The sequence below is a fragment of the Sycon ciliatum genome, chromosome 3 (genome assembly GCF_964019385.1).
Source record: "Sycon ciliatum chromosome 3, ocSycCili1.1, whole genome shotgun sequence".
NCBI lineage: Eukaryota > Metazoa > Porifera > Calcarea > Leucosolenida > Sycettidae > Sycon > Sycon ciliatum.
In genome coordinates, this window is record NC_088645.1 from 37,306,214 (window position 1) to 37,325,723 (window position 19,510).

General features: G+C 46.0%; 2 protein-coding genes across 2 annotated transcripts; one reads left to right on the forward strand and one right to left on the reverse strand.

Moving 5' to 3' along the window:
- Positions 1-760: 760 nt before the first annotated feature.
- Positions 761-11,041, reverse strand: LOC135812102 (uncharacterized). Its single transcript, XM_065325430.1, has 9 exons — positions 10,912-11,041; positions 9,427-9,587; positions 8,195-8,355; positions 7,200-7,324; positions 6,221-6,333; positions 5,673-5,869; positions 4,742-4,813; positions 3,306-3,432; positions 761-1,790 (listed from the first exon to the last, which is right to left on the reverse strand). Exons 1-9 carry the CDS (start codon positions 10,962-10,964, stop codon positions 1,657-1,659), a joined length of 1,143 nt encoding a protein of 380 aa, XP_065181502.1. The 5' UTR covers positions 10,965-11,041; the 3' UTR covers positions 761-1,656.
- Positions 11,042-16,199: 5,158 nt separating this feature from the next.
- LOC135812739 (myoblast determination protein 1 homolog 2-like) lies at positions 16,200-17,842 on the forward strand. Its single transcript, XM_065325989.1, has 2 exons — positions 16,200-17,079; positions 17,487-17,842. Exons 1-2 carry the CDS (start codon positions 16,225-16,227, stop codon positions 17,571-17,573), a joined length of 942 nt encoding a protein of 313 aa, XP_065182061.1. The 5' UTR covers positions 16,200-16,224; the 3' UTR covers positions 17,574-17,842.
- Positions 17,843-19,510: the final 1,668 nt, after the last annotated feature.

Here is a 19,510-nt window from a genome sequence, read left to right on the forward strand (position 1 = left end):
AGCCGAGATCTCTGGTCGGTGGAGCTTAATGGGCCCCACCACCACACTCCATTTTTCACCCCAGTGTCTGGAGATATGCGGATTTTGTAGAGAAAAAGAAAAGAAAAAATCCCACTACAGTCATGTAGAACAAGTAATTAGTTAGTTCTATGGACCCAATCTCTATGACTCTGAGTACCGGTATGACGTTGGTTGTAGTCCATTGCAGATCTGTTAGTAGTATACTGTAAAACCGGAAAGTCTAACTACGAGTCACAAAGTCTAACGTTTTAACGTCCAATTCTTTTTCGTTATTTGAAAAAACTTTATTGCTAGATGCCTGCATAAAGATGCGCATATACACAGATGGGTGGCCAGCTAGCCATCGTTAAACTGTTTGCACGTAATCATGCCAAAATTTCAAAAACGTTAAACTTTTTGGTCGTTAACTTTCCGGTTTTACAGTACATCATGTACTAGTACAGCACTTCACTCTTCAAATTTTTTCTACTTGTCTTGTCGAAAGTCTAATCAGAACTGATTTAGCAGGATAGTGGCGCAAGTATCAAGACGTAAGGCAATGGCCTGCTGGACTAGCATTGGACCTGTTGCAGTGTCGGTACTACATGTGGTTGTTGGGAGAGAATGTGAAAGCGTTTGCCTGATACTGACGTCATGCCACTAACTCATGGGATGATCAATAACCCAAATAAACCCAAGGTCGGTCGTCTAACTGAATTTAGAAATTGATCGCGACAACCACACCGTTTTCAACAGAATCTTGTCGTAAATCTCTTCAGATTGACCATGACAATTGTACAAGTAGTTCTTCATTTTAAAGTTTGAGGAGGGATAAATCATTCAGATTAAGCATTTTAGCCATGGCTTACATACTCCGAACAGCTTATAAAAGTCCCACACAGAACAGTGTGATCAAGCCAGACATCATACCGCAAGCACTTTGCTCAGGGAAACTTGACAGATCATTTTGCCCGGAAGTGTTCTAGATTCAAGGCGCTACATCACAGCCCTTCATCGAGAATCCGCAACAGTGGATAAATACCTGGGAACAAAGGTTGGATGCAGTCATGAGCAGCTAGGATGAATTTGGTTGATGTATGCAAAATAAATACTATTCTTGTGATTAATTATTTCGTTGACGATAACGTTACATGTATTTCAATGGGGATTCTATTTCAAAGGAAAAAAATCACGGTTCACGTGAGACGCGGCTGAAAGCCGAGTTTTCCGCATCCGCAGGAACGCCACCACCCTCTAGGATCAAGGCGCAGATGCAGCTCCTAAGCGGCGGGAGGTGAATAGAAAAAAGGGGTACAAATAAATTCATTGAACAATGACCATGAAAACCCAGACCACTCTTTGCGGCTGGGCATCGCACAATAACGTAAAAACACAAGGTGGTACCTGCTCATGCGTTCAAGATCCTTCTTGAGGCACAGTATGAACGCACAGCGTCCACACATTCTCCGACACATTGTGCATGTGCACAGAGCGGGCACACCGATGCCACTCAGCGGCGGGGCATGCATGCTCTGTGCACGCACAGAGCATGCACAGGGATGCCCGCTCAGTGTCCAGACACAGACACGACGGAGACTCGTGGTGCATGCGCACATGGCGTGCAAAGAGCACGCACAGAGCACGCACAGACGCCGCTCAGCAGTGCGGCATGGTTTTGTTCTCATACACCACGTGGCTGTAGGAGTGCGTGCCGAAATACCAGCTCTCTAGGGCTTGACCATACGTTGCACCATCGATGGGCAGCGTTTTGTAGGGGTTATCCAGATCACCTGCAGAAACGCCAGCAAACAGAACCATCGACAGTGAACATCGCAAATAATATCTCTCGATCATGCATTACAAAAGGTTTCGCTATCAGGAAATTACCCAAACCCGTGAGGTTGAACGCATGATGAAAAATGGTGCCTACAGTAAGTTTCAAAAAGATTAGCAATCCTTAGCAATCCTGGTGATCGCCCGCGGAGTTTGCCGTCTTACCGTATGCGCGCTCGAGAGCTGGCTGGAAAAACTCACTGTGAACTCGAAGAAATAATCCGCGTCAAAGCATGAAAAATGACAACTCACTCACGTCGGTACATGAACGTCTGGTTTACAACAAACTAGTTCTTCCTCGTATCGATATGGAGTCAGAGAGGACATGTCGAAAGTGTGGTAAATGTTGACGAGCGGGATGGGTCCCAATTCGTTTCGTGCCCAATTTCTTTGAGCTGCGATGCAATTTGCTCTCACGATGTGACGAAAACGACATCGACAGACTCATTCCCAAGGCCATGACTTGGCAAAGCTATCCGTGTGACTTCGAGGATATTTTGAGAAAAGCAGACGCCTGTGAAAGCTGATAGAAGACGGCGTTGACTCCTAAATTCAAATAAATTGGCAATCTTGAAATACTAAAATAATTCTCAGAGAGAAATCGATCGACCGATGTGCCGTTGTATTCAACAACACGTAGCTACAGCGCAATGACTTCCGTGTTTACTCACACCGTTTCAGTGTTGTGGGTGTGTTCACATGGCGTGAACCAGTCAAGTGTCAGTAAGTTCGGCAGGAAACGCGAGTTCCAACAACAAGTCGTTTGGCGCAGCCACCTTCTTTGGCTTGTACTTTTTGTACCAGCGTGATCACCAAAACAATGAAAAAAAAGTTTGACTTGAAGATAGTTTGGGATTTGAACTCACAACTTCATGGTCAGCAGACAGCATTCATAACCACAAGGCCAAAAAGGAAAGGATAAATCGTGGGTTTTGATAAAAAATCGATACTGACATCCACGGCAAATTGTAAACCATGGGAAAAGGCCGGAAACCTGACCGAAATTCTAACTCCTTAACAGCTGGTCCAATTGTTCCGAAACCTTCACAGAACAATTTGCCGTGTCCTAACAAGCCATTCTTTGTACTTTGTTGTCCAAATTTCCCTTATCTTCATACTTGTTAAGACCAAAACCTGATTGCTAATCTTTTTGAAAAGGACTATAGATCCGAAGTGAGTTATGATAGTAGAATTTGTTATTCATCGGGTTGAGTGTACATCACAATACGTTTGATAATGTCATTCTGAGGCGTGTAGGCCGCATTGGCCACGGGGGGCATATGCACCCCCCCCCCCCCCCCACCTAAAAGTATTGACCTACATCTAGGTTCAGCATGCACATAATGACCGTGATGACATGCACCAGCCATCCTACACATAACGATATGCGGCCTTGCACCCCCCCCCCCCCACAACCCGCCTAAATGGGGGACCTGCTACGCCCCTGCTTTCTCCCAGGCATCATCACTGACCTGTGTGCTGTAGGCACGCAGGAAAGTACAGGCCATGACCAAGTGAAGAGCCAATCACTTTCTTGGCCATCGCAGCCATCATCAGCTCCCCGTAGTACTTGATGTAGGCTTCGACCTCTGCAGTTTGCTGGAGCAGAGCACCAGCAAAAACAGATAGAGCAGGAAAGACGAGAATGTATTGAGAAAGAGAAAAAGTACACCGGGCCGTGTTGCAAATTTTATTCGTCCATATTTACACTGAGGACGGATTTGCCACGAGATATCCCGTGAAACTGAAACTTACTGTGCAGCATGGAATTTGAGAAACTTGTGATCGGGTTATGTCAAACACACTGTTAAGTGCAGCGCAGCTTTGCTGACATTAATGTTTGTCTACTCTACTGTACAGAGGCGCGTTGTTAGCATATCCTTGAGAGTACGGAGGATTAGCAGACAGTACAGCGTGGTAAATTTATGACTGCCCTGATCCGCGATTCGTGTTACGATTACTTTTCCGAAAGAAAAATGCGAAAGTTCGCAATCCAGTTCGCGAACTGAAAAATGTTTGCGAACGCGAACGCGAATTTCGTCTTGCTAATCCTCCGTAGTATTACAGGATAAACTACTATTCAGTTGAGTTGGAAAATCAATTTCAGCTGCAGCTGTATGCCTGGATATAATAGACCACCAAATTGTTCACGTGATTGGACCACACAGTACACAAAAAACTGCAGAGGGCTCGGTAACAACAAGCTTGGGTACACAGCCCCTGCACCATGCATCGTGCGAACACACGCACGCACACACACACACACACACACACCCTACACACACACACACACACACTTGTACTTGCTCACTGCCAACATTGGTCACGTGGGTCTCCCCGGGAGAGGGGAGAGAGACTCAAAAGGAATCTTGGAAAGATGACTCAATTGGCCATTGAACCACCCAGCGGCCGACACCCCCTGAAATCCCCAAACTAGGGTGGACTTGAAATGACCCCACTTATGGACTCACCACACCTCAGTAGGTGGGTGAGGACAAGGTGCAGAAAAAGGATTGACGGCATCAGGGTATCCGTCCCGGGATCCAACTGCAGATACTCCTGCCCCCAGTGAAGGCAATACTTGGTACTAGTGTGGGTGGCTAAATCAGAATGGATCGGATATAAGCTTCACTAGCACCATTGATTACACAAGAGTTAATCTAGCCAGAAGCAGTCCATGGTTAACAGGTATGTATACTTCAAATAGAAAGTATATGAACCCTGAAACCAACAAAGGTGGTAGGTACAACAATACACCTTCAAGCAGCCGAGCCCGTTGGCAACACATACACACACACACACACACACACACGCACACACACACACACACACACTCATGCGCATGCATGCATACGCACATCGCACAGCACATTGCAGCGTGTCACCATGGCTGTATAGGAACACCCACCTTTTCAGGACATCCCATACGCTCGAAGATCTGCTGCTTGTCAAACTGATTCTCGGCGACAAACACGGGAGTCTGTTCAAGGATGAAGTTGAGCAAGAAAAGAGGACACGAAAATCGGTTCACATTCCTGATGCGAATTGCCATACACCCACAAGTGAAGGAAAGAAAAAAGGATGAGTCACAAGCACAATAGCCTAGTGGTGGAGGTAGCTGGTTCAAGTCTGGAGGCGGTATATGTACATTGTAGTTAGTTTGTTTCTTCAGCCCTTGTATGGCGACGACAGAGATTGGTGTGATCTAAGAAGACCTGCGGAAAGCTACATGTATTGTTTTGAGCAAACCAACTACAGCAACAGAGTATATGTTCTCCAGGCACGGGGTTATTTTAGTGATGCCGTACTGATGAGGAGCCTTTATGGCCGAAACAGCTTGCTGTCTACAGCATTGGGTTAGTGATGCTTTACATATGCTCACAAAGGCAACAAACTTGGACAAGGCCACATGGATATGTAAGTAGCAAGAGTGCAAGCTAACATGGGATGAGCAGTACTAGAGGTCAGACATACATGTAGTTGTAGTGCATACAGAACACACCGCTACAAATGCCCGAGGGTTAAGCATGCAGAATACACTGCCAGGTGCTTACAACTGCATCTACGTTTGAATGTTCGCACACAACACACACACGTATGGCCATCACATGCACACACGCGCACACACGCGCACACACCCCCCCCCCCCCCACACACACACACAAACATACAAACACACACACACACACATACAAACACACACACACACACACACACACATACAAACACACACATACACACACACACACACACACACACACACACACACACACACACACACACAACAAACACACACACACACATTGAGCAAACGTTGAGCACACGTTGAGCACACCTACTTGAAGGTAGTTGATCATGTAGTCGAGATTGGCAGGTCCGCACTGGAAAGCACTGGATGGGTTTGCTGCAAGACAGGCTGCGTTGACACTGGCGTTGTACAGATCGAACAAGGCGCTGGTCCTATTGGGTGCGGGCTGCTTGGCAACAAACTCTTGATAGGTTTGAGGTGCCCCGACCACTGGGAAGTAGTAACCACCTGAAAAACAGAAATCAAAAACATCTCGTGCTACTCATCAGCCAGCAAACTCTTATCTGTTCATTGGAAAAGTAGTCAACACCAAATGTAACATAGCATAGGGCTCAGTCATCAGCAAAACACCATGTTTACTGAAAGAGAGAAATTGAGAACAGCTATTCATCAACCAGTACTTTCGTATCTGTTCAATGGAAATTAGCTTCCAAAGATTACGCAGCAGAAACCTAGCTCATTAGCTATACCACAATTTATACTAAAGTGGCTTCTCTTGGCGCAGCTGAACATCAATTTGCAATCAAGTCAGCCACGTGAATTCCTTCAGGAGGCAAAAATCCTGGCTGGTCCACGTACCTTGTGGAGTGCCTCGAACGTGCGCCTTTGGAAATTCAGACGCAAAGAAGTCGACATGCTCGAAAGCCCCTATGCCGCCAGCAGACTCTCCGCTCACCAGGATATCTGTTGCACTGGAGAACAAACGTGCAGCAGAAGGCCATGCAATACATATGCAACAATACGTTAGAATAGGACTGATGATTGTCCACACAGTCAAGTACCAGGGAAGGTTAGTTAAGCTGGAACATGCATTGATTACGACAGTATCAATAGAGAGGCACACTGTAGAAGAGGAGCAATACTGGATCAGGGGAGCCGAACGCGCTACGTCACTACGGTATTGACCATACCACTCTTGGCTCCACGTGCCTGGAAACCAATAAAACGCTGACCGTACCACTATAAACTACCTTCCGACGCCCGAGTTGATGCTGCCATATATTGCCGCATTACATTCAACAAATTGTTTTCAGGACATGGATAGAGAACGAGAGGGAGAGAGACTGACAGAGAGAGAGAGAGCGGGGGGGGGGGGGGGGTAGAGGAAGGGAGGGAGAGAGAGAGAGAGAGAGAGAGAGAGAGAGAGAGAGAGAGAGAGAGAGAGAGAGAGAGAGAGAGAGAGAGAGAGAGAGAGAGAGAGAGAGAGAGAGGGGGAAGGAGAGAGAGAGAGAGAGAGAAGGGGAGAGGGAGATTGAGAAACACAGGTATATAGACGCTTCCCAGGGCTCAGTTAACTATGATTATGTTGCTGTTGACAGCCACTGCATCCAATAACTCTACTTGAAAGCCTAGCTCAGTGGTGGTGGCATAATTATAAAGATTAGGGCAGGCACTCACAACGCATTTAAAAAAAGCAGAAATCAAGTAGTAGCCAGGGAACACTGAATCCAGCAACAGCTCGAACACGGCTTAGAAAGCGATTGAGAGAGCACACCACTCCGCGACAGCCACAGAGATTTGGCTGCCAGTCACAGTTAGCTAAAGGTCCAGTGCTTACTTGTCGATTCCACCGTACACTCGCAACTGCTTCACTATGGCGACGATTGTCAAGTGTCCTGAGAAGTACACGTTCCACTCGTTTGGCTGGGTTCTCTGTCCGGAGTGAAGGTCTCCTCCGCAGTACTGAGAAAAACAAATGCACGTGCAAACATATACACACACACGCACACACACACGCACACATTGAACATACACACGCTCATAAACACATACCCTCCCACACAAACACCCGCATACGCATGCACATGAACACATACCCACCCAAACGCATCCACATTCACACACGCATGCATACACACGATTAGCACACACTATCAGCAAGAGTTTATAATCCCCCCGAGTGCGCAACTGGGATGGGGTTGTGGGACGGTGTAATCCGTGATGTACGTTGTTTTTTGGGTTGGACTTGTGTCTTTCCGACGATGCGCTCCACCACGGACACACTTCCCCTACTCATGATGTCACACCATGACGTGCAACACGGAGTTCGCCGTCCCAGATCTGATCCGTAAATTTGCGCACTCTGGGGGATTATGGACACCTGCTATCAGCCATACGTCCATACCCTTGTCTAGAGAGTCATGGAGCGACGGAGTATGGAGAGTGACACATGCACCTCTCCCAAATCTATCCAGAGTGCTACGGCAATTATAATTTACTGTGCTTGCCTGGCTGCTGTGTACAACAGCAACCGGCAAGTATACACATCATGATTATCATTGTGCTAGTCGCGTCATAGACAGGCATTATAGTATAGGTAGTCTCACAAAAGTAAGTACATAATATACGGTCACTGTCTCTCTTTCTCTCTCTCTCTCTTTCTCTCTCTCTCTCTCTCTCTCTCTCTCTCTCTCTCTCTCTCTCTCTCTCTCTCTCTCTCTCTCTCTCTCTCTCTCTCTCTCTCTCTCTGTTTCTCTCACACACCCGCACTCCATCCCACACATTCACACATACCCCCCCCCCCCCAACCCTATCCGAGTTCACACAGCTTACAGGGACGTAGATGCGATTCCAGTTGTAGAAGCCGTTATTCTCCGACTGCTCGTTGGACAGCAGGCCACCTCCCCCGAACGACTCACCCCACTTGGTGGACGAGCCGAGACTACCGTGCGAGCGGCTCTGACATGTCTCTTGAGAATCGCATAGTCCACCACCTGAAGCAGGTACACAAATCACCGTTGACGATTATGCAACATACACAAAACCTGCTGGCGACAGGCGACCGTCCCTGGTTAGAGTCCCGTAGGTAACAGTCGAATTTTTCTTCAGATTTTCCTTTTTTATTTTATTTTATTTTTTACAAAGACCACTTAATGCCAAACATGAGATGCAGCTAGGGGAAGCACGCACAACCTGAATCGTGGCAGTGGTGGCGAGGTTTAGGGAGCTCCGCCGACCTAGGGCCTCGACTTTATTTTCTATTCCCTCAAGCAATGAATACAGAAAACTTACAATTTTCTTGCCTCTATGGTGCAGCAATGCCTGGGCGCAACATGACGTCTCACTTGTAAAAATGCATTACGCACGGGCGACGAAGGGTCGCTGAACAAACTATTTGTTGTGGGGGGGGGGGGTGTGGCTGCCTAGCATTGGCATTCAGCTGTGTGTGAGTGTGTGTGTATGTGTGTGTGTGTGTGTGTGTGTGTGTGTGTGTGTGTGTGTGTGTGTGTGTGTGTGTGTGTGTGTGTGTGTGTGTGTGTGTGTGTGTGTGTGTGTGTGTGTGTGTGTGTGTGTGTGTGTGTGTGTGTGTGTGTGTGTGTGTGTGTGTGTGTGTGTGTGTGTGTGTGTGTGTGTGTGTGTGTGTGTGTGTGTGTGTGTGTGTGTGTGTGTGTGTGTGTGTGTGTGTGTGTGTGTGTGTGTGTGTGTGTGTGTGTGTGTGTGTGTGTGTGTGTGTGTGTGTGTGGGTGTGGGTGTGGGTGTGGGTGTGGGTGTGTGTGTGTGTGTGTGTGTGTGTGTGTGTGTGTGTGTGTGTGTGTGTGTGTGTGTGTGTGTGTGTGTGTGTGTGTGTGTGTGTGTGTGTGTGTGTGTGTGTGTGTGTGTGTGTGTGTGTGTGTGTGTGTGTGTGTGTGTGTGTGTGTGTGTGTGTGTGTGTGTGTGTGTGTGTGTGTGTGTGTGTGTGTGTGTGTGTGTGTGTGTGTGTGTGTGTGTGTGTGTGTGTGTGTGTGTGTGTGTGTGTGCATCCGTGCCCCCAAAATACAACATGCTCGGAATTTCAGGTCATTCACCTTCCAGATAGAAGACCCACTTGGTGTTCAGAGCGCCTCTCTCGTAGAAGAAGCCACTGGGAGACCCGTCCAGGCAGCGCGCCTGATAACGGCCCACTTCCGTATCGGAAAAGATATAGCGCGTGAACTCTGCTCTGGCCTCGTGCGGACCTTGCAGAAAGCTACGGGTGGAACAAAAAAGCACGAATACACGCTCTTAGACAAGGAGTGGGCCACAGCTGTGCAACGACGCCCACCAACGGCAGAGTTGGCAGAGTCGGCAGTCATGAAATTATGTTTTCTTAGGTTGGAGACGTAGTGTATTATTTTGTGTTTTTTTGTTTTTATGTTTTTATATTTATATATTTATTACAACATCTCAAGACTCGGTGGAAACACCGGCCAATGTTAAAGAGAGTGGGTGATTGCCAACCACGGCAATAAATAAAAGTAAGGGGAGGGAAAAAGAAAGAGTAGCAAAATGAACAGCAACAACTCCGTAAAGAAAGAGAAAGATAATGTCAAATAAAAACAGTGAAAAACACAGAGACGCAATGATCATGTGGATAATGAGCTATGCATGTCGTAGTAAATAAGGGGCGGCACGGATCTTAAACAGGCGGAGTGAGGTCAGGTCCTTAACTTCTCTGGGTAGAGTGAGCCAAACAGAATAAGCAATAAAGAGAGGGGAGCGCAAAAGAGTGGATGAGTTACACTTAGGGAGTAAGAGTGAGTTTCTAGTTCTTAGAGAAGAGAACCAATTAAAACACATGAGATGAGGTGGGCACAACTCAAGCTTAATAGAATGGACTATAGAAGCCAGGTGTGCACTGCGTCCATGTGATAACGGGGTTGTGTGAGCGATTTTATAAAGTTTTTGTTTTGATACACGTGCGATGGGCATCACGCAATGTCGAATGTCGCTTGGTACCCTATCCTACGCTACCCTCCCTCTGTCCCAGTACTGGGTAGTTGCGCACTCCCCTCCTCTCCCCTGGATTTTTATTGCTATGTACGGAAACAAAGCCTGCAGTGTGGATATCTAGGAGACCTCATCTCTAAGGACAGAATATGGTCTTTTTGGAAAGAATGAGGATCGGCCGTTCAAATAATTGATCCACAAATTAAAAATAATTTTAACGGAAGATGAAATCAGAGCCGTATCTCGATGCAAGACAGAAGAACATTTTTCATACATTTTCGTTGAGTTAACGAAATCTGTGGCCATAGTAGTAACCATCATGTCACGCTTTACAATAAAATATTTTTGTAGACCAGCTGATCTCTGAACCGAGCAGTTCGTTTCATCTCGCTATGGTGCGGTACAGAGACAGCTGAAGAACGCCACGCTGGGATTCTCAGAACCAATCAGAGACACACTCCCAGCTAGTAACATAATGGAGGTTAGTTACCTCGCACTCCTGCCTGAGGTTTTCTCTACAATAATGGTATTCAGCAAATTTGATAACGCCCCTAAGTAACGGTCAACATGTCGTACCGACTTACACGCTCATTAGCGCAACGACAACGAATCGCTCTATGGAACACCAAGCAGCCATTCTCCTACCAGCGGCGAACAAGCAGAACTGTTATTGCTGTAGGATTCAGGGTACCGATTTATTCATTTCAAACACTATTCATTTCAAACACTACAAAACTAGAAGTAGAAAAATGACTTTGCCACGAACATTGTCCTGTACAATCATTGTCCTGTACAATCATTGTAGTACTTGCTGCATGCTTTGGGTTGTACTGGCCCAGACTCTGCTACGTCCACAGCCGGCACAGGACGCATGGTACAGTACTACACTCACGATCACGTGCATGTACATAATCAATAGCGGTTGTGACTGTACAGATTAGACCTACTGAGTCTAGCCAGTGTAGATCTACTGGCAGTAGATCTACAGAGTCTGTAGTCTAGATCTGTAGTACTACATCACATGTGCACAGGCGCGTGCTGGGCGATGGGCACGGGGGCACATGCACCCCCCTAAAATTTTCAATCTGGGTAATTGCAATTGTAATGTATGCAAATATGCTCTAAAATTCAAGAAAGGTTGCAAACAAATTGCAGAAAATTGCCGGGGGAGCTCCCCTCGGCTCCCGTGCACCCCCCTAGTTGGGGGGCCGAGCACGCCGCTGCATCATGTCATGTACAATCATCATCATCATTAAGCATGTAATTGTGTTCAATTGTTGTATTTCATGGAAAAACGATCTTTGCGTTGGATTCATTTAAACTATTATTTGTGTAGGGTTCCACTCCTTCATCTTGGGAAATTGTGTTTTGTTTGCCCAAAGAAGTGGCTTCATCATCATCATCATCATCATCATCATCATCATCATCATCATCATCATCATCATCATCATCATCATCATGTACATGTAGAGGCGACGGTTTCAAATACTAGGACATACATGTAGGTTGCAAACCGGAACGGACTCGTTATTCCCTTTCTCTCTTGGTATTTTGATTAGAAAACACAATATTATTATTATTATGTCACAGTGAGACTACGATGTGTTATACTCCGAACCAAAATTTCATGGCTCTGCGATGACCAGAAAAAAGGCAGAAGCGCCATACCAAGCAGGTGAGTTTTTGACGTGTTGCTTCGCACTGCGACTTGAGTTTTACGACTTTCGAAAAATCAACTTCTTGTCGCAGGTAAGGTGTCACGATTGTTCGCGGACAACCTGTTGGTCGAACGACAGTTCGTCGAAACCTATTCGACGACAACCCCGTTCGCCGACAACCTTGTTCGACGACTGGTCTTTTCGTCGACTCCCCCCTTAGACGAGTTGTCTTTTCAGCGCCTGGCCTGTTGGACAACCACTCAAACCATGCTTCAGAAGCACCTCATAGTCATACCTACAGGAACTTTGATTTAGATGAAGTGGTGTTTCCAGTGCACACACACACACACACAGGTGTAAAACATACATATGTACATGTAGATGAAAATGAAGGGACATAGCCATGTTGCGAGGCGGCAACAGAGAAAGCAAAGAAGGATCATTGAGCTGAGCTACATATACATGTACATGTATGTAGGTCTTGTTCCTTGATGATCGAGCAAACAAACAAGGATTTCTGTCAGGATTCTCCTCACACATTTGGATATGACAGGTTGGCAATTCCGCGCAAGAATTTCAGTGATGGTCTGCCTTCAAAATGAGCTTACCAGTGCTCTCAGGCGTGCTCTCAGCCCAATGTTCGCCTTGCATTTGCACATTTCCCTTTCCCTTCGTTTGGTTTTGTTAGGTATATATACAGGGCGATTTCGTGCCATTCGACGAAATTCCCACGCCTCGACAGAGGTTGTCGATGAAAATACCTTTCGTCTAACCTGTCACTCGGCGAGAAGTTCACACGTCGAAAAGGACACTCACCTAATGGGCCAGTCAACGAAATGGCTTGGGGGCGAACAGGATTCGACGAACAGTCGTTCGTCGAAAATGTTTTCTGCGAACTGTCGTGGAAACTAAACAGCGGCTCGCCTCTCGCCAATAAAGCACCGCATACCAATCAAAACTAATGAAAGCACACACAAGGCTTATTGTTACTCTGTACTGGCCGTCGTGGAGCGATAGCAATTACCTAATTATATCAGACCCAGAGTGAATTTGACGTGCACTCTAGAACCTGTCCGGTTTGGAGCCACCTCTGATTTGAAGCGAAAGATTGGGCAACTTGGAGGCAATGGGTCAACACAAAGGAGTGGCTCAGTTCGATTGACTCTGGCCTCAAAGCAAACTTCAACATGCCAGTTTCCTTCCACGATCATATTTCGAGTGAATAATCAACGCTGATGATCGGTTTGGGTCTATACAAATTTCAAGAGAGAGAGAGAGAGAGGAATAGAGAGAGAAATAGAGAGAGAGAGAGAGAGAGAGAGAGAGAGAGAGAGAGAGAGAGAGAGAGAGAGAGAGAGAGAGAGAGAGAGAGAGAGAGAGAGAGAGAGAGAGAGAGAGAGAGACAGAGAGAGAGAAAGAGAGAGAGAAAGAAAGAGAGAGAGAGAGAGAGAGAGAGAGAGAGAGAGAGAGAGAGAGAGAGAGAGAGAGAGAGAGAGAGAGAGAGAGAGAGAGAGAGAGAGAGAGAGAGAGAGAGAGAGAGAGAGAGAGAGAGAGAGAGAGAGAGAGAGAGAGAGAGAGAGAGAGAGAGAGAGAGAGAGAGAGAGAGAGAGAGAGAGAGAGAGAGAGAGAGAGAGAGAGAGAGAGAGAGAGAGAGAAGAGAGAGAAGAGAGAGAGAGAGAGAGAGACAGAGACAGAGAAGAGACAGAGAGAGAGAGAGAGAAGAGAGAGAGAGAGAGAGAGAGAGAGAGAGAGAGAGAGAGAGAGAGAGAGAGAGAGAGAGAGAGAGAGAGAGAGAGAGAGATAGAGAGAGAGAGAGAGAGAGAGAGAGAGAGAGAGAGAGAGAGAAGAGAGAGTACTAGTAGTAGAGAGAGAGAGAGAGAGAGAGAGAGAGAGAGAGAGAGAGAGAGAGAGAGAGAGAGAGAGAGAGAGAGAGAGAGAGAGAGAGAGAGATAGTAGTAGTAGAGAGAGAGAGAGAGAGAGAGAGAGAGAGAGAGAGAGAGAGAGAGAGAGAGAGAGAGAGAGAGAGAGAGAGAGAGAGAGAGAGAGAGAGACAGAGAGAGACAGAGAGAGAGACACAGAGAGACACAGAGAGACAGAGATAGAAGAGACAGAGATAGATAGATAGATAGCAATTGCAATTGCAATTGTTGAGTTTCGGAGAGAAAAGAGCAGTACGTGGCATGTGGCCTCTAATTTCCTAAAACTTTGATATTCTCCGTGGAGTCCAAATTTGAAAATGCAAGCGGTATGATTATTATAATAGAAATGATTGTTATGTGTGTAAGCTGACACTCAATTTGTGTGAATTAATTAATTGTGATAACAAATAATATAGGTATGAATAGGATGAAGGCCGCAGACATCACGCAACTACGTTACTTGTTTGACATGTATTACTGTGTATTTTATAACAAAAATATTATTGAAAACCCAGAATCGATTTTCTCGTTCCTATCTAAATAATGTAGTCGAAGCATATTCGGACGTCTTCTCAATATTACGCACACGTGATTTCTTTCTCAACTTCACGGTGACATACCACGTCGATAGGGTTTACGGGGTGTTAGCGGCCGTCGTGAGTTCCCTTCGGGAACGGACACGATAATTGACTTTTACTTACTTTTTTACCACTTCGACAATGGCATACAATGTATGCCGAACGCCTTGCAACCAGAATACTTTGTGAAGTTTACGATTGCAGCACTTAGACCTAACAACAGGCTTTAAGAACTAGCACTTACGCGTAGAAGTGTGTGTTGGATTTTCAAGTGTTTTGTTAAGGCCAAATAGTCATGTACAATGATTATGTACCTGCTGACACTCCAACACACAATAGATACATGTAAGCTACTCAGTAGTACGGATTGTGCCAGACTGTACTTTATTGATCTGGTAGGAACGTTGAATATGCATGGAATGACCAGGTGAACACTGGCGTTTGTTTTACATGTACATTGTACCTTCATGTTCGCACGACAAGGAGCACGAAATGTCACGAGTCACCAGCTTTCTGAATTCGTCGAGGAAGACAGATATTCCCTGCACGTCTGAATAATTTCGCCGCGCTTCGATTGACGGCTGGAAAGGGCGCAATGTTCCGCACCAGACTCTATTGTACTGCTCTACTTGAGGTGCCGGCGGATGTTCAGCCACCGTCGTACGAACGAAGCTGCAATGCATTGTGACTTTTTTTTAGTGACACTGACTGTCTCAACGCAAACAAAAAGGCATCTGCAATGGACAATGTAACTTGTAAGTGAAGAGGGGACGTTGGGGAACTCAACAGTTGCCAGGTGCAAATGGCAACAGGTGTAAATTCGGGAAGGTGTTCACAATTGAAAGGGGCTGGGCCGCTTCTGCCTCATAATGCATAATAAAAATAATACAATATCGACTGGTGGCTGACTAAGGGCTATCTACATGTTTCTGAAAATCCCTATTGCGTAGCGATGGGCTGGTTCGGGGTTGCGTTTTCGAGTTCAAATCTGCTGATCTGTGACCAATCCTGAGGGTATTTGAAAGCATCTCCAGACTCCATGTTATGGCGAATGTCTGTCCCTCAGGTTTGTGGATCCCTCTCCATGCATACATGTACTTCGAACTGTTCAACTGGTAATTCAAGTCGAGTAACATATCCATGCAATGTAGATGTAGATGTGCGTGTGTAATGCGTACTAGGCAGTGTGCAGGGACGGGATTAGTGCCTGAACTCCAGGAGACGATAACACTGAACTGCATCTCTGCATACATCTCGACGATTCTCTGAACGCTTGCCAATTTTCTTTCTGCTGTGTGCCTTTTCCTTCTCCAACTTCCTGAACCCGAGGTGACCCGGGGTACTCAGCACGCCTTGAAATAGCAGTTTGCAACATAATTACATTGTGTTGTCAAAAAGGCGAGGGAAATCCAATTCTTGTGCGCTGGCAGCATTACTGCCATTAGACATCTTCCGCACGAGCTTTTGCACCAAGCAATCGTCAACACATTCTGCTGAGTGGCAGATGCGCAAGCCTGACACAGGCGAGGAGAGGCCAGGCTGCTTGGATGGTAACAATTATGAGCACGAGAACGAGAAATATCAGCGCTCACACTCACGCATCTTGATCACCGGAAGTGTATAAATTGCAAGTTCGCAAATGTCACCACACGCAGTTTTCGTAGACCTAAGCACTGAATGATTATCAGATTTCGATCGGCTCGTGAGTGACCACCATATCCACTGAGTGTTAACTATTATTAATGATGGCGAAGAGCAGATCTCTAGCGAATAGGAAAATGATGAACGGACCTTCTTCTAGCCACCGCAGGGCTTCTGCTACTATAAGAGAACGCAGACGGTACCAGCAGATACATGATGCATTCGATCGCCTCTCAGACCGTGTGACGTTCGATCATGGGATGAAGCTATCGCAACTGCAGACTCTTGAACGCGCTCAGTTATATATACAGGATCTTCGGAGCATCCTCGACGCTCATGGGACAAGCCCTGCCCCTTGTGCCATGTCGGGTGGAAAGTCACCCGGTGGCCCCTGTACGCCATCCGCATGTGCGGCAGAGGCGCCACTTTTACCCGGTGTACCCCTTGATATGAAAGGCGCAGATCGTGTTTCACAGCACAATGAGGCCACTGACGAATCAATTGAAAGTCTTCAAATGGCACGCCAGAATACTGAGTTTCCTGTGTCAGCACCCAGCGACGCTCTGTTGCCCTCAACAGATTGTGTTTCACCCAACGTGTCGACCAATTCCTCTAGCTCTATGCCCGTTCCAATCGCAAGTAGTGCACCCAGTTCAACCTCTTCGTGCACACAACGAGTGGACATCACAACCCAGCAAGAGCAGGGTTTTCCCCAACGAGCAGCTGCCCGTATGCCCAGCCAGACCGACTGCCTTGCTGCAACTGTTTCAGCGCATCTGATGCCGCATTGTTGCCGACCTGGCAACGAACACGTGTTGGATGTAGAAACAGGGGGCCGGCAAGTCGCCAATTTTCCGCTTACCACACTCCCAGCTGATCCCATCTCAACGCTGTTCCCTTGGGATCCAGAGCCCATGCCAGCGGCAAATATCTGGTCGGCCGTAAACCAATATGAGGTACGTGCGATAGACAGGGCAGACTCGTTGTGCACTGTACGCCTTGACATTCTATGTGCGTTGGCCATTTTGGAAATAGTTTAGTCTGTGTGTCTTCCCTTCCCGTGCCGGTGTCCACTCTACTGTATACACTGAATTTAGGTGCACAGGAACATTGTATGTTGCGCGAGGAAACCGTAAAATTGTTAAGAGATAAGAGATCATAGCAGCGTTTGGCGTTGTGTTGAACTACATTGTAGTACCATTGGCCTTGCCCATGGACGTTACCAAATTAATCCTTTATTACTGTATGATCAAGACTTGACTTGTGTCCTTTGGAAAAAAACATGATTGTGCTAAAGGCTTGTCGCCGATGATTATCCCTCGATGCGTTTTAAAAGTGTTTCTCTTGTTTTCGCCCGCTGCAGATATCCTCCTGGTTGCCAGGCTTATGGGACACTCCTACACCGCGTCTAAACCATGTTCAGCCATCACCAGGACCGCTGGTGTACTGATGAGGAGATCAGCCAGCCGCGCTTGTTTCATCTGATTGGACGAACAGAGAATGCAGACGCTACCAGCAAATACATCATGATATAATCGCTCGCCTCTTGGACTGTACATATTATACAAACATTGGGCTTTGATCACATACACAATAACAACTCACAGGATAATTTTGAGTGGAATCACTTGATTGGTCATTAAAAACGTTCCACGTGTATTGTACATGTACGTGTGCATGTGGAATGGGAATGGAAAGAGACCCTGACATGAATACCCTGGCTAAACTGGCGTGTGTGCTCTTGTATTGCAAGAGTACAGTCATCTTGACACTTTTAATCTCGGCTTTCCATTAAATTTTTAGAGATGTTGATCAACTCGGCAACGTTTTTGCCTATCATATACCTCTTTGATACGTGTACTTCTTGCAACGCGATCTTTCGACTGATGAGAGTGATGGAGAATTTCTTGATCCAGCAGTGCAACCAAAAAAAATATTGCTGGGACGACGAAATACAAACACAGAGATAATAATTTCACACTTGTAGCGTGATGTTTATCTCTCCTACTCAAGTATTTATTTTCCCATATATGTATACAGTATTACATTGTATACTCAATCTGCGGACAGCATGCTGTTTCGTTCTTTGTGAACTCATCAGCGCAGCACAGGGGAAATGAGGCCGAACCTCATAGCAATGAAAATAAAAATTTCCAATCAGGCCCGAGCGTACCTTGCCAGAGTGCTCAAACTGACAAGTCAGTGAGCTCTGCATAAAAAAATACATTGTATACAGTGTATTTGCTGTTTCAGTCAATTCACTGTATTCCCGGTAAGACACTATGAAGAGAAGGGAACGGGAACGTTTGGTTCAGAAAGATTATCGCTGTGTTGTCTTTTAGACAGGTACATGTATAGACGACCTACATGTACATGAACATGTCGAAGCATCGAATTAATTAGAAAAATGGGCACGCTTCTAATTTTTTTTGTAGAGATAATGATACTTGTTGCATTTCACTTTCGAAATGAATTGTTCACAAAATCATACATTGAGCTTTACATTACTAGTAGCGATTGGCTATACTGAGCAACTCCATTAGGCTACAGCCTCCATTGTTTTTGTGGCCGACCTAAAAAGAACAGATTAATAAATGCCATGAGATCGATAAGATGATAATTCAACGCGTTTAAGCATGCATGTGTACCATACGCCTGTAGGGAGTAGTTCGAGTTGCTGCTGATCGCTCTGCTCTCCCTCCCCGTGCAGTTCAGTAACCCTCACGTAGTATCACAGATACATCGTATTCTCTCTCTCCCCCCGTTTACTCGCAGTTATTAGTATCCTATTCTCTTACTATGTGCTTCCATAGCTTTTACTATGTTCTTCCATAGCCACTTCTAGGCTAGCCATTGCATACGCCATTGTTCCTGATTGTACGGTACATGTAAATTGTAGAACGTTCCTGCAACATCATGTGACGTACATGTACATGTAACATGTACAACACATAATGCACATTGTAAAATGTGATGTAGTGCAATGTACATGTACCCATGCCCTGGTTTCTTTTCATGGTATCTCTATTTTTCACATCTACATGCACATCTACATGTACATGACTTTATCTTGCCCGCCCGTAAAAGAGGCCGTTACCCCGACAAATATTATGGTATTAGATCAACAACATGTAGGAATTTTGTACATATACAAATGTACATTGTACATGTACATGTATGCTAAGATCATGGGTTTACTACAAGAAATGTACATCATGTACATATACCCAAATCTGCTATTGCGCATGTGCATGTATGCACATTAGCAACGCCCGTGAAAGAGGCCGTTACCCCCGAAAAAATAAAACAATAACAACGCTCAGTTTCTGAACCCGTACATGTACATGTACATGTACAAGTACATGTAGTCAACTTTGTATGGCACTG

Coding starts and splice junctions, on each gene's coding strand:
- LOC135812102 (XM_065325430.1), bottom strand. CDS start 10,964: ATGGCTGCTTGGTGTTCCATAGAGCGATTCGTTGTCGTTGCGCTAATG. Junction 3,433..4,741: donor GTATGGGATGTCCTGAAAAG/GTGGGTGTTCCT, acceptor GCTCTGCTCCAG/CAAACTGCAGAGGTCGAAGC. Junction 1,791..3,305: donor TGCGTGCCTACAGCACACAG/GTCAGTGATGAT, acceptor GCGTTTCTGCAG/GTGATCTGGATAACCCCTAC.
- LOC135812739 (XM_065325989.1), top strand. CDS start 16,225: ATGATGGCGAAGAGCAGATCTCTAGCGAATAGGAAAATGATGAACGGA. Junction 17,080..17,486: donor CGGCCGTAAACCAATATGAG/GTACGTGCGATA, acceptor CGCCCGCTGCAG/ATATCCTCCTGGTTGCCAGG.